The sequence below is a fragment of the Microchirus variegatus genome, assembly GCF_963457635.1.
Source record: "Microchirus variegatus genome assembly, chromosome: 17".
NCBI lineage: Eukaryota > Metazoa > Chordata > Actinopteri > Pleuronectiformes > Soleidae > Microchirus > Microchirus variegatus.
Window position 1 is genome coordinate 18,790,347 of NC_139818.1, and position 13,520 is coordinate 18,803,866.

Genomic DNA, 13,520 nt, shown 5'->3' on the forward strand with positions numbered 1-13,520 from the left:
TATAAATAGCTTCTCACTGTTGTGTTTCATTCCCCCCCCCCCCTCCCCCCCCTCCTTCCACACAACTGCAGATAAATTTCATTTTCCTCTTCAACATTGTGAGAATCCTGATGACCAAACTGCGAGCCTCCACCACGTCAGAGACGATCCAGTACAGGTAAAATGTGCACGCTCTGAATAATGCATGTGTTTCATTGGTGGATCAACTGAGTCCGACCTCCTTGTCTAAAAAAAAAAAACTAAGTTTGCACCTTTCTGTCGCGATCGCTTGCAGGAAAGCCGTCAAGGCCACGCTGGTGCTTCTTCCTCTCCTGGGCATCACGTACGTGCCGTTTTTCGTCAACTCCAGGGAGGACAAGATCTCTCAAATAGTCTTCATTTATTTCAACTCCTTCCTGGAATCCTTCCAGGTACGATTCAGCAAAGCCCTTCCACACGTCGTATATTTGGACACATCAGGGTTCGTTTGCACCGGATCGTGCTTTTCCTGACGATGTTTGTGTTCCTTCTCTTTATCTCTCGCACAGGGCTTCTTTGTGTCGGTGTTTTACTGCTTCCTAAACAGTGAGGTAAGCGCCTCGACATCCGCTCATTGATCTAACATTCACTTGTGTTTCCGCTCCTTCAGGCGCCCTCTCTTTATCCGTGAATGTTGCTTGTGTGTGTTTATTCACGTCCTCCGAGCTCTTGTTTCCAGGGCACAATTAAGACGCGTCGTGTTCCGACATAAGTGACATCGCGTTTTACGCTTTATGACGGGCGTCAACCCTAATTTTGTTCCGTGGAGAAATCGGGGGTGAAACCTGCTCGAAATAGCGCGGATGTTTTTAACACGCACACATTATTTGGTGTTTATATTGTGTTAATTATTGCTTTGGTTTTTGTGTTAAGTTGTTATTTGTCCACAATTGCACGGGGCTAGAGAAAATACATTATATGAAATGACATAAACTAAATGGTTTTAAAAAAGAAATGTAAGAAAAGGAAGAGAACAAAGGAGCCAACTGTGATCCATTTTTAATGGCACTCAAGTTGGGAATATGAGAATGTGCTGCATATTTATGGTGCAATTCACAAGTTTAAAGGGCTGTTTTATAAAAGAAGGTAGTAGATAAACGGAAGACGCTGCAGAATGTCGTCTGTGCTTCTCTATTATTGATCAAAATTGAACACTTTCATCATTAATTACTCCCTAGAGTTGAGAGTAAGTTAAAAAACAATTAATGTGACACAAAGGTCATTAGTCTGCGTATGCCTCTGCTGCTCAATATAACGATCAGATTCATAAATGACATGTTTTCATATGATATCGTCGAATAATTACACTTGACGCTAAGGCCCAGTCTCAATACCTCCCCTAACCCGACATTTTTGCCCTAACACAAAATGTTGCATGTTCTTGTGTAGCTGGGAGCAAAGGTCCGTGCAATTGCGCCTTATAATCAACCCTCAAAATGCAGCGAGTTCTGATGCAGGCTTAAAGTGATAGTTCGAAATTTTTGACATAAGACCTATTTTCCTACTCAGCCGGTGTGATGGAGACGCCTGGAGACGTTTTCAAGAAATTTCATTCAGTTCTTCTAGTTGCCCAGTTCGCTGATGCTATGGCTAGCGCAAGTCAATGATACAAGTTAGCATGGCATTAGAAACAGACTATCGATGTACATATCTGTGTTGATGGAATGTTTGAAATAAAACCAACCTTGCAATTTGAAGGATTTATGTCTCAGCAGCAGCAGCAGCGCGTCATACTTCCGGCAGCGGCGGACTGATTCCGTTGCCGGAAGTATAGTGCTGAGAAAGTAGTCCCTTAAAAATCCATGCGATGCGACGTTAGTTTTGTTTCAAATATTATTCTATCAACACAGATATGTACATCGATAGTCTGCCGTTACAATCGATTTGCCTCAGGTGCACTGTGGAGTCGGTATGACTGTTTTTAATGCCATGCTAACTTAATGTCATTGACTTGCGCTAGCCATAGCATCAGCGAACTCGGCAACTAGAAGAACTGAATGAAATTTCTTGAAAACGTCTCCAGACGTCTCCATCACACCGGCTGAGTTGGAAAATAGGTCTCATGTTCAAAATTCCGAACTATCCCTTTAAAACGAAGTGGAAGATGAACTTACCCACGATGCTTTGCGAATTCCGCAAACATTTCAACAAGATGGCGGCCACATCTGCCCGAGGAACAATTTTGTAGTAATATATTTTTTTGCAAATAAGCACTTTGCAATATCAAAATGTGTCGGAATATGTCGGTCTGATATACATCTAAAGGACCGTTGAGCTTTGAACACGAATGTCACTCGAGATGTCAAATCGAGAGAGCATTGGCAAATGTATGACCTTGTCCTTTAAGGGCAATGGTATATTGTGCTTCATATATATCTTCATTCATTCATTCGTATATCAGGTTTCATCTCATTCAAAAGAAATCCGTCCATTATCAATCAGTCAATACTATCCGGCATGTCTTCAATGTCGATAAGCAACGCTAACACAAAATACTTATTTCATAACGTGTACGTTAGTATTGACACGCTTTTAATTAAAAGAGGAAAAACGGATGTGGAACAGATGTCGCCGAGGCCCTGAAAACTCTTCAATAACCAATACAATAAACTTGTCAGTCCAGACAAAAACATTGAAATAAATCAATATCTTAGTTGGGGAGGAAAAAAAATCAAAGGCGTTTTAAATAAGCAGGTAAAGAAAAGGTCTTTTTGAAGGTTGAATCCATGGATCAATACCCTTTAGGCCCAACATGCTGGAGTCACTGCTTATGTCCTCAGAGCGCCTTTAGACTTTTAGTTTTACAAAGACAGTATTGTTGGCGTTAGCGTGGAAACATAAGCTGCTGTTTCAGTCTGACCCACAAAGCCTCTCACATCATGGACGAGCATGTGGACGTGACATCAGAGGACTTCACTGCAGAAGCCTCCCGTCGGTGGTATCGTCCCACGCTGTTCTGAGGCCCCGGGTGATGAATGACTCTCTCATCACGAGTCGCGTTGGAGCTTCTTAACCGTGTGTTGTTTGCCGCTCGCTGAGGATATTGATTGGGTTTACTGTTAGAGGGCCAGAGGCGATTCTAGAGTCTTTAGGGGCCCTAAGCAAAAATTCCCAGGGGGCCCTTCCAACCAGTGTTCATCACCATTATGTTACAACGTAAAATGTACGAGTTCAATATATACATATACACATATATATATATATATTGATATATATATTGATATATATACATATACACATATATATATATACACATATATATATATACACATATATATATATATACACATATATATATATATATATATATATATATATATATATATATATATATATATATATATAAAGAACCCACATTGTAAAACAATATAAATATATAGAACAATAAAATACTGTAAATAACTGAAAAAAACATATATAAACTGAGTAAAAAACGATATTCTATACACTGCTACTAATCCTCTTCATTTTCCAACTTGCAGAACAATAACTTTAAGTGAGGTGGGGCCCCTTTAGGGGGGTTTCCTACTGAGATGTCATTGCTAATCGCCCATTGTTGTTTAAGGGGGACGGGGAGGCGGCTGGTCACTGCACATTTCAGTAAAAACAGCCCTCAGGCTCAGAGTGTCGGGGGGGGGCCCCCCTATCGGCTCGGGGGCCCCAAGCAGTTGCCTGCCTTGCCTGTTCACAAGCTGCGCCTCTGTACAGGGCTGAGAGAAGCCGAAAACTGACGAGGATGCCCCCACGGTCACGTTCAAGTCAAATACAAAACATTTAGCGTGTGTGAAAGAAGTAGATAAACCGTGGAGCAGACCAGTGGAATGGAGTGAAATATAACCATGTTAAAGTGAGGTTGTGGCGGATCAGCGTTTTAGATTAAAGCAACTTCCTTTAAAGCAACTGTGCTGTGATTACAGAGGATGGTGGGGGGAAGAAAAGTGGGACACGTGGGACGATTAATTTTGGAATGCGGAAGGTGGAGGAGGAACCTGTTTTAAAATGATCTATGGCTTAAAGTTGCGGCGCATTTCTCTTTACAGAATACATTAAGTAAATGGATCGCAGTCGTAAATCCTGTTTCACGTCGCCCGAGACTTGTTTATACGGACGTCCGTTTGTGCCAGGAATATGAAATAAAATATAAAAAGAGCTATAATGGAAAGTTGAAGGGTAAAGGACGGATAAGGGAAAGACTACGTTCCTCATGGTAATGCAAATGGTTAGATTTGAAGTTGAATTATGAGCCTTTATAAATCTTGTCACAAGTCATAATTTGTACTTAATGGTGACTTTTAAAGTGATAAACGTGACTTATTTGACTGAATGTCAACTTAATGTCTCACACATTATCTAAATCTGCTCCAGATTCATAATTATGACTCATATATGCATCTTTTATCATTGTCAGTCCTGAACAGTTGGAAGCACACAAATAAAAATGCATTATTTTTAGATTCAAACCACAAATTTTAATGCAGCACTTTATTAGATTAGATTACGTCTACAGGGTGACATTGCATTATTTTGCTTATGTAAGTCTGTTTTTTTTGTTTTTGTATTTTTTTATATTTTCCATAGATTGAGGGCAATTATTCATATTTCTCTTTTGTAAATAATGGCACTCCACTCTTTACTTTCCATTTTTCTTCTTTTTGACATTTATTTAAATATTAACTTAAAGGATCCCTGTACATTATACGCTACCGTTCAAATGTTTGGGGTCACCTATACAATTTTTTTTTTTCCATCAAAAGTCACACTTTTATTCATCAAAAGAGTTGCAAAATGAATAGAAAATATAGTCAAGACATTGACAAGATTATAAATAATAATTATTATTTTTTGCTTTTGTCAAAGAACCAGCAAAACTGTTTTCAGCTGTGCTAACATCATTGCACAAGGGATTTCTAATCATCCAATAGCCTTCTAACGCGATTAGCAAACACAATGTACCATTAGAACACTGGAAATGGGCCTCTATGTACATATTCCATCAAAAACCATATGTTTGCAGCTAGAATAGTCGTTTACCACATTAAAGGTGCCATATGTAAGAATGTGGCCAAAAACGGTTGCTACATTCAAATTCAAAATATCAAGGTCTTTTAGGTTTCGTTTTCTAACGTAACTGGCAACCCGTGGTTGCTCGGCAGCTGAGACTCTACTGACTGCAATGATTGGTAGACGGCGGTAGGTGGCGCCACATGCCAAAACATGATTTCAAAACATAAACATGAACATTATTCCTGAGTCTCTGTGACATATTAGGAGGTTTTTATGGCCAGTTGCTTTAGATTTATTACATAATGCACCTTTAACAATGTACAGAGTGTATTTCTGATTCATTTAATGTTATATTCATTGAAAAAAAGTGCTTTTCCTCCAAAAATAAGGACATTTCTAAGTGACCCTAAACTTTTGAACGGTAGTGTGTGTGTGTATATATAAAAATATTATTTGAAACAAACTTTTTGGCCGTTTTTAATTCCTCCGGCTTGCTGTCCACAGGTACGTTCGGCCGCGAGGAAGCGTTTCCACCGCTGGCAGGAGCAGCACTCCATACGAGCCAGGATGACCCAGGCCATGTCCATCCCCACGTCACCTTCACGGGTCAGCTTTCACAGCATCAAGCAGTCCACGTCGCTATGAGAGAGAGAGAGAGAGAAAGAGGCGAAGGGGGGGGGAGAGACCCTTCTTTGTCCTACATTACTGTACATGCTTTGGGAGAAACCTCCAGCTGTCGTTGTCATCATTTCCTACCACATCACTGGAGGGGACACTAAAACACTTTATGAGCAGGGGCCAGAGAGAGAGAGAGAGAGAGACTGCGTCAGTCTCACACACCTCAGGAGGAACATTATACATTAGACTTCATAGCGGAAATGGTTAGGAATCAGGACACTGCAGACTTTTTCAAAGGGGGGAGAGGTTAGTGGATCAAAAGATGCATGTGACCAAGCTGAGATTGCAGTTTTGGGTTCGAATGTACAGCACTCCATGCCACGCCGTATCCTTTCATGTTAGCTTGCAGATAGCGATTCTAGGTTATTCCCGCATCCAGCAGGCACTGGAATCCAATGATACCAGGGGCAGGGATCTTATAATAAGTTATTTAAATTAAATGTGTCACAGATTATTTTTTAAATTGTCTAAAACACAGTGTTTATGTGAGTTTGGTGTTTCTTCTGTTCTGTCCTCTTATCAGCAGCGTTGGTGCATTTGTGTCAATTTAAGGAAATATATATTTATATATATGTGTATGTGTATGTATATATATATATATGTATATATGTATGTGTATATACGTATGTATATAGATGTGTATATATACGTGTATATATGTATGTATATATGTATGTATATATGTATGTATATATATGTGTATGTATGTATGTATATATATGTGTGTATATATATATGTATGTATATATGTGTGTATATATATATATATATGTGTATATATACATGTATGTATGTATGTGTATATATACGTATATGTATGTATATATACGTATATGTATGTATGTATATATACGTATATGTATGTATGTATGTATATATGTATGTATGTGTATATATACATATGTGTATATATACGTATATGTATGTATGTATGTATATATGTATGCATGTGTATATATACGTATATGTATGTATGTATATATATATATATGTATATACGTATATGTATGTATGTATATATATGTATGTGTATATATATATATGTATATACGTGTATGTATGTATGTGTATATATGTATATATGTATATGTATATATGTATATACGTGTATGTATATATAGGTATATATGTGTATACGTATATACATATATATGTATATATAGGTATATATATATGTGTGTGTGTATATATATATATATGTGTGTGTATATATATATATGCGTGTGTGTCTATATATATATACACACATATATACACGTGTATATGTATATACATATGTATACTTGTATTTTCATGGCATTCACTGCCGTTATTAAAGTCAAGCACACAATCGGTTAATTTTGTTTTTGTGAAGTTTAATGAAATATACCTCTCTTATTATGTTCTATATATATATACGCTCTTATATGAAGCCAGCAGCAAAATGCACCTGAGAGTTGAAAGAGCAGACTCGCTTCTGTACTCATTTTATTTCTGAAGACGTTGAAATATTCCTTTTTTAGCAATGTTTTCATGCAATCACTTATTTCTCACATATTGACCCCGTTCAGCCTTGGTATTAACATCTGTCCCGAGTTAGCCAGTCACAGGGCTAAATAAGCACAGGTGTGAGTTGCTCACGATCCCCGCGTCTTACAGCGTTCCCGGGCGATCTGACCACAGAAACAACAAACAGGTGCTTTTGAGGACGATGTGTCCACATTCCTGACCATTTATGTACACGTGCGTCCTCCCGGTGGATCAGAGACCACCTCCTTAGCCGATTTTTCGGACTATATTTGTACCCACCGCCACAGTATTTACACTTAACTTGTGTGTGTGCTTGGGTGAAGCCAAATTCCATCACAGGAGATTTATCCAGGACTCATTTAATGCCAGGAACAAACGGTCGTATTTAGTGAGATGATGATACTAAGTCTAAATGGGGACATTGTTGAATTAAACGATTTTTACGACTGCTTGAGTTGGTACTATACGCTGTAAATGGGCTGCCATTTGATTATGTTTTCAATGTTATGCTAAACCATTGTTTATATACAGACACAAACAGCATTTATTCAAAGTCTTTGTTGAGTAGGTCAGATGTTAAGCTCTGTGTCAGGTGAAAATGATGCCTAAAGACGATTGCGATGCTAAGTTAGCTAATGCTAAGAGGCTAATCTGTGTGTTTCACACGTTTCTCCTTTGATTATAACATATATTATGTTTTTATGTTGTTATTTACTGTCACATTCATGTTTATATGTATATTACATGGGACACAACAAAAGACTATTGCAATGCTAAGTTAGCTAATGCTAAGAGGCTAATATGTGCGTTTCACACATTTCTCCTTTGATTTTAACATATATTCGGATTTTTTTTGTCATTCACTGTCACATTCATGTTTATATGTATATTACATGGGACACAACAAAAGACTATTGCAATGCTAAGTAAGCTAATGCTAAGAGGCTAATATGTGTGTTTCACACATTTCTCCTTTGATTATAACATGATTTTTTTGTAATTTACTGTCACATTTATGTGTATATGTATATTACCTGGGACAAAACTCTTAAATTAAGAGACAACTCTTGTCTCTGCCAAAAATAACCTAGCTACAGAGCATCTTTCGTTGAGACGGATCGGGACGGTGTTTGCGACTTGGGTCAGGTGAAAATATGCCTAAAGACTATTGCAATGCTAAGTTAGCTAACGTTAAGAGGCTAATCTTTGTGTTTCACATGTTTCTCCTTTGATTATATATATATATTATGATTGGTTTTTTTTCATTTACTGTCACATTCATGTGTATATGTGTATTACCTGGGACATAACTCTTCAATTAAGAGACTTAACTCTTATCTCTGCCAAAAAAACAACAAAAAAAAACAACCCTTGCTACAGAGCATCTTTCGCTGAGACGGATCGGGGACGGTGTTTGTGACTTTGTGCGGTTAACTTGAAGTATGACATGTGAGCGGGCTGTGCAGTAAAGCTGTGTTTACTTGTAAATATAAATAAATAAATGCTTATATAAAAGAGTGGGATATTAGAATCTAGCGTAGACATCACAAATATAAAGCAGGAAAACAAAACGACGACATACCATTCACTGTAAGTCATCTGGGCACATTATCCATGTGATCTCACAGGTCCACATTCCTTCTATACCAGTATGCCTGGCACCTGAGCAGTTTCAGTGAACTGCTCTTTATGTCAAATTGTAAATGATTATCATCCTTGTTTTTTATAGTTGTTGTAATCCCTACAGTCACGTTTTTATTTAGAATTTTCACGAGCCAATGTGATGTGTATTATTCTAATGTTATTCATCTATTGTAACAACGCAGCCAAGTTCAGCTGCTGCATCCAGGGATTGGGAGGGTTTTTTTTCGGTTGTACTCAAAAAGTCCAGAAAACACATGCACTTTTTTTTTTTTTTTTTTTTTGCCTCACAATATGAAGAGTAAATTTCATGTCTTTTTTTTTTTCTTTTTAAAAACGCAGCAACCAAAAATGTTTGAACAGGTGTATGTTGACCACCACAGTCGGAAGCATCTGTTCAAACAAAGAGCACGGGCTTTTCCATACAGCTATGTGGTATATACGTTTATGTGGTGGGCAATCAAAGTCACAATGTAATTTACGCTATTATTTATTGTTATTTATTTCCAATACTGTTATTTTCATACTTGAAAAAAAAAAAAAGAGATGTCATAGAGAGATAATAAACTGGGTGTTGCATTTGACTTGAATTAAAATTTTAAACAAATGGCAGTGATGTCAAGACAAGTTTATTTATAGAACGCATTTTTTTTTTTTTTTTTTTTTTTTAAATGGACAACACAATGCCATTAAAAGAAAACGTACATATTCGGCTGCTTGTACCCGTTTTACAGGCTCTTCTCAGAATAACACTGCCATTTATATTCTCAGTCCCCCCGAGACGGAAGCGAACAAGAAATACATTTTTGAGCATCTTGTCATCCTTTTAAGCTGTGTGTGTGTGTGCGTGCGTGTGTGTGCGTGCGTGTGTGTGCGTGTCTGAAAGGGAAGCACAACTTTTACATAAGCCCCTTCTGCCCAAGTGAACATGCACTGTTTTCTCCCATGACTGTTTACAATAGACAGTTTTTCCCTGCTTTTATTCTGGGATGTCAGGCCAGAGCGTGGTCCCAAAACGGAAGAGAATATGTGTGTGTGAGTGACGTTGGTGTGTGTGAGTGTGTGTGTGTTTGGACGGGGGGGTGTTGATACAAGTTGCAAAAATTGACTGTGACAGAATTCATGATGTTGTTTTCTCCAAAAGGATCACAATATGCGTTGTGATTTTGAGCCTCGTGGCGCTGCCATAATGCAACGCCGGATGTGAATTTTCATGCAAAAACTTTTCGTTTTAAAAAGGTTAGTCATCGCCTTCAGAGCTGCTGTGGGTGAACTGAACTCGTGGATTCATATTTACAATTAGGATTTCCTTCTTTTTTTTATTGCTTTGGGGCAGAGTTGCTCATCTTCACAGCTCCATGATTAGACTGCGGTGAGGGTGATTCAATTCTTATTCTCATTAGTTAAACCGTTGTGATGACTGCATAATTGCAGCACCGTGCATGCTGTTGATTTGTCGAGTGCTGTGTAGCTAAGAGGCACAAATGACAGCCTGCTCCTGTCCTTAAAAAAAGTGGTGTTGCAGGAAATTCAATGCATTCTGCGTGCCCTCGAGTGGCCCGACGGTGGGTCAGCTGGTACAAAACTCTTCAGTTTCCGAAGATAACAAGCACAAAATGCAGAATTCTAGGGAAACGTGTGTCAAAATAATTACACCAGACACAGACCAGACTATTTTCCTTTGATTTAGAGGTGAAGCCTGTAAAGAAAGACTTTCACTCAGCTTCAGTTAAGGAGCTGTACTTTAAGGAGGAGGCTGATGCATCGCATAAATCACGAGAGAGACAGTGCGGAGTAAGTCTCATTAAAAGGAGAACAAGTCATTTAAATATGAGCTTCCCCGCAGATTCTTGTCACCACAAACCCCTCTGTGGTGCAGACACATGAGGCTGCACTGGCAATTTTAGAGTGTCTCCACATTACACCAGATATATGTTATTCTCTGAGCTAGGAGATGCATCAAATATAACGTTCAGCGTGCGCTCGATATATGAGAGCGCTTGCGGGCTCTGCCATATATTAACATTTGAAAATAAGCATCCTTTAATGTGATAATGCACTTCCAAATGTTATATTAATGCTGTTTTTGCTGGAGTGGAAAACAAGGGTCATTGATCAACACTATTGTGTGTAAATCTGTTCATTTACAGCTTTACATACATACATATATGTATATATGTATGTGTGTGTATATATGCGTATATATATGTATGTATGTATGTATATATATATGTATGCATGTATATATATGTATGTATGCACATATGTGTATATATACGTATGTATGCACATATGTGTATATATACGTATGTATGTATATACACATTCATACATATATATACATACATATATATATACATATATAATAATAATAATGCATTATATTTGAAGGCGCCTTTCAAGACACTCAAGGTCGCCAATATATACATACATACATACAAATATGTACACACATATATATATATATATATATACACACATATATGTATGTATGTATAGATAAAAAATAAACATACATATATTAAATACATTTTTACTGTATATTTATATTTATATGTATATGTAAAATACTGGACATCCAATGAATCACAGATGACATGACAACAAAATGAAACGACAACAATGAAACAAAGTCTCTAACCAGAAAAAGTACTGAACATTAATGTGGTGTGCTATAAAACCTTTAACTGCAGTAAACATACAGAATGGTTCTGTCTCTGAGTGTAATGTGTCAGCGCCATCTAGTGTTATGTCGTGGCAACTACATGTCAATGTTTTCTCCCCCCTATTATGAGGCAAATTGAACACAACAGAAGATCCACAGAGGAACAGCTTGATTAGATCATGGCAACGTAAACACAGAATACAGACCCATGTCTTTCCTTTCTCAAAGTGTCTATTTATAGAAAGAAAAGAAGTACAAATAGCTGCAACATGTCAACAACAAAGACAGTGACACTGCACTAACAGAATCATATTTCGAGTATAACATAAATCAGCAATAATAATAATAATATATATATGCTTTATGAATAACCACTTCCAGTCTTTGTGAGAAAGTCAAGTCTGAGTCTCTCCAATGAACACAAAGGTGGTCTTTTTAATTAGAAATGCCTCCGAGTTTACACCCAACACCACTCCGATTAACTTGTTTACACGTGAGTTTAGTGTGTTTTATTATTATCGTTTACCAGACTTGGACTTAAAAAACAACAAACGGCGCCTAAATCCGCAAATTTGCATCCAAACTGTAATTAACAAAGCATGCGAGTCTCTATGTTCATCTTCCCTGAAGGATTTAATTCACACTGCCTGCTGCTCTCTGCAGCCAAACTTCTCCCCAACAACAACAACAACAACAACAACAACAACAACAAAAACCCTCTGAATAGCCAACAGAAGGGTTTGGCTGTGGAGAGTGTGACCATGTGAAAATACCACTGGAACACAGGGTTAAACTCAGCCAAGGTTCTGAGCTGCAGAAATAAAAAAAATGGTTTCCGTGTTTGCTAAATAAAGACAAAGACTTTTGTCCAGTAAAAATGTCCACGAAACCCTAAACACTCAATAACTAGATTCATTATAATGTGTTAAAGTGAAGAATATTCATTTTCAAATGTTCCACTTCTTGGACAATTTGGATGTACACAATAACAAAAACACTTTACAAAATAAAACACTTAAAAGTGACACAACTGGCTTTTCAAACTAATGCAATAAAACACAATATTTTGATGCACTGGGAAAAAAAATCAGATGAATAAAACATAATGAAAGTAATAATTATCTAATCCCATATAATTCCTATTTATACAGTCGCACCCATATCATTGATCCAGTGATTAAACCATAATAAAAAGCAGTCTTAGGTGGCATTTGTGGACTTTAAGTAGACATGCCTTATATAATTGCATAAACTTTTTGTGTGTGTGTGTGTGTGTGTGTGTGTGTGTGTGTGTGTGTGTGTGTGTGTGGTAGTCAATGAGGATTTGATTTTTTCCTTCACCACAAATTAAATATGCTATTATCCCACAGTAATAATGACCATAGGTGAGATTGTGAGAGTAAATTTGTCTCTATGTGGCCATGTGATGGACTGGCGACCTGTCCGGGGTGTACCAACCCTATGTCAGCTTCCCTTATGTGGAGGATAGATAGGTAGAAGATGAATGAATGAATGAATGAATGAATGAATGAATGAATGAATGAAACTGAGTGACAAAGTATATATTGAACACAACTTGCAAAACATCTCTTCAGGGTCAGGGCCTTCGTTGCTATGCTGCCATGGACACGAGGTTCTGGTCAGTTTCATCCAGTGCTTAACTGTCAATGTTCAAATAAAAGCATTACTGACACACAGTAAAGTAATGATCAGCCACACTATTTAAGCTCCCGGGCCCTTTCTGCATCAGTCCCACTGCAAAGCTAAAGCCGGGACATCCACACAGTGCATGAGCCACTGCTTCTTCACTCATGTTTATTTCCATCCGTCCTTTTCCTGTTGCTTACTCTTCTTACCTTCTGCCTCCTCAGCTCTGGCTTCAACTATGATAAATAATATACTGTGCACACTCTTTATTCTAGAGGAGGAGAAAGTGAGACATCCTTCCACCCACTATAACCTGTTTAGCATGAGACACAAAGAATTTAGATCAAATAAATACATT

The 13,520-nt window shown here is 37.6% G+C and overlaps 1 protein-coding gene across 1 annotated transcript in view; it reads left to right on the forward strand.

The window, feature by feature from the left end:
- LOC310939569 (corticotropin-releasing factor receptor 1-like) overlaps window positions 1-5,667 on the forward strand; it is a gene marked incomplete at both ends in the record, with an annotated part of 72,120 nt that extends 66,453 nt beyond the window's left edge. The window contains 4 exons of the mRNA XM_083904345.1: window positions 72-157; window positions 275-410; window positions 528-569; window positions 5,527-5,667. Of these exons, the coding sequence (XP_083760471.1) occupies window positions 72-157; window positions 275-410; window positions 528-569; window positions 5,527-5,667 (405 nt within the window). The remainder of the gene's footprint in view (window positions 1-71; window positions 158-274; window positions 411-527; window positions 570-5,526) is intronic.
- Window positions 5,668-13,520: the final 7,853 nt, after the last annotated feature.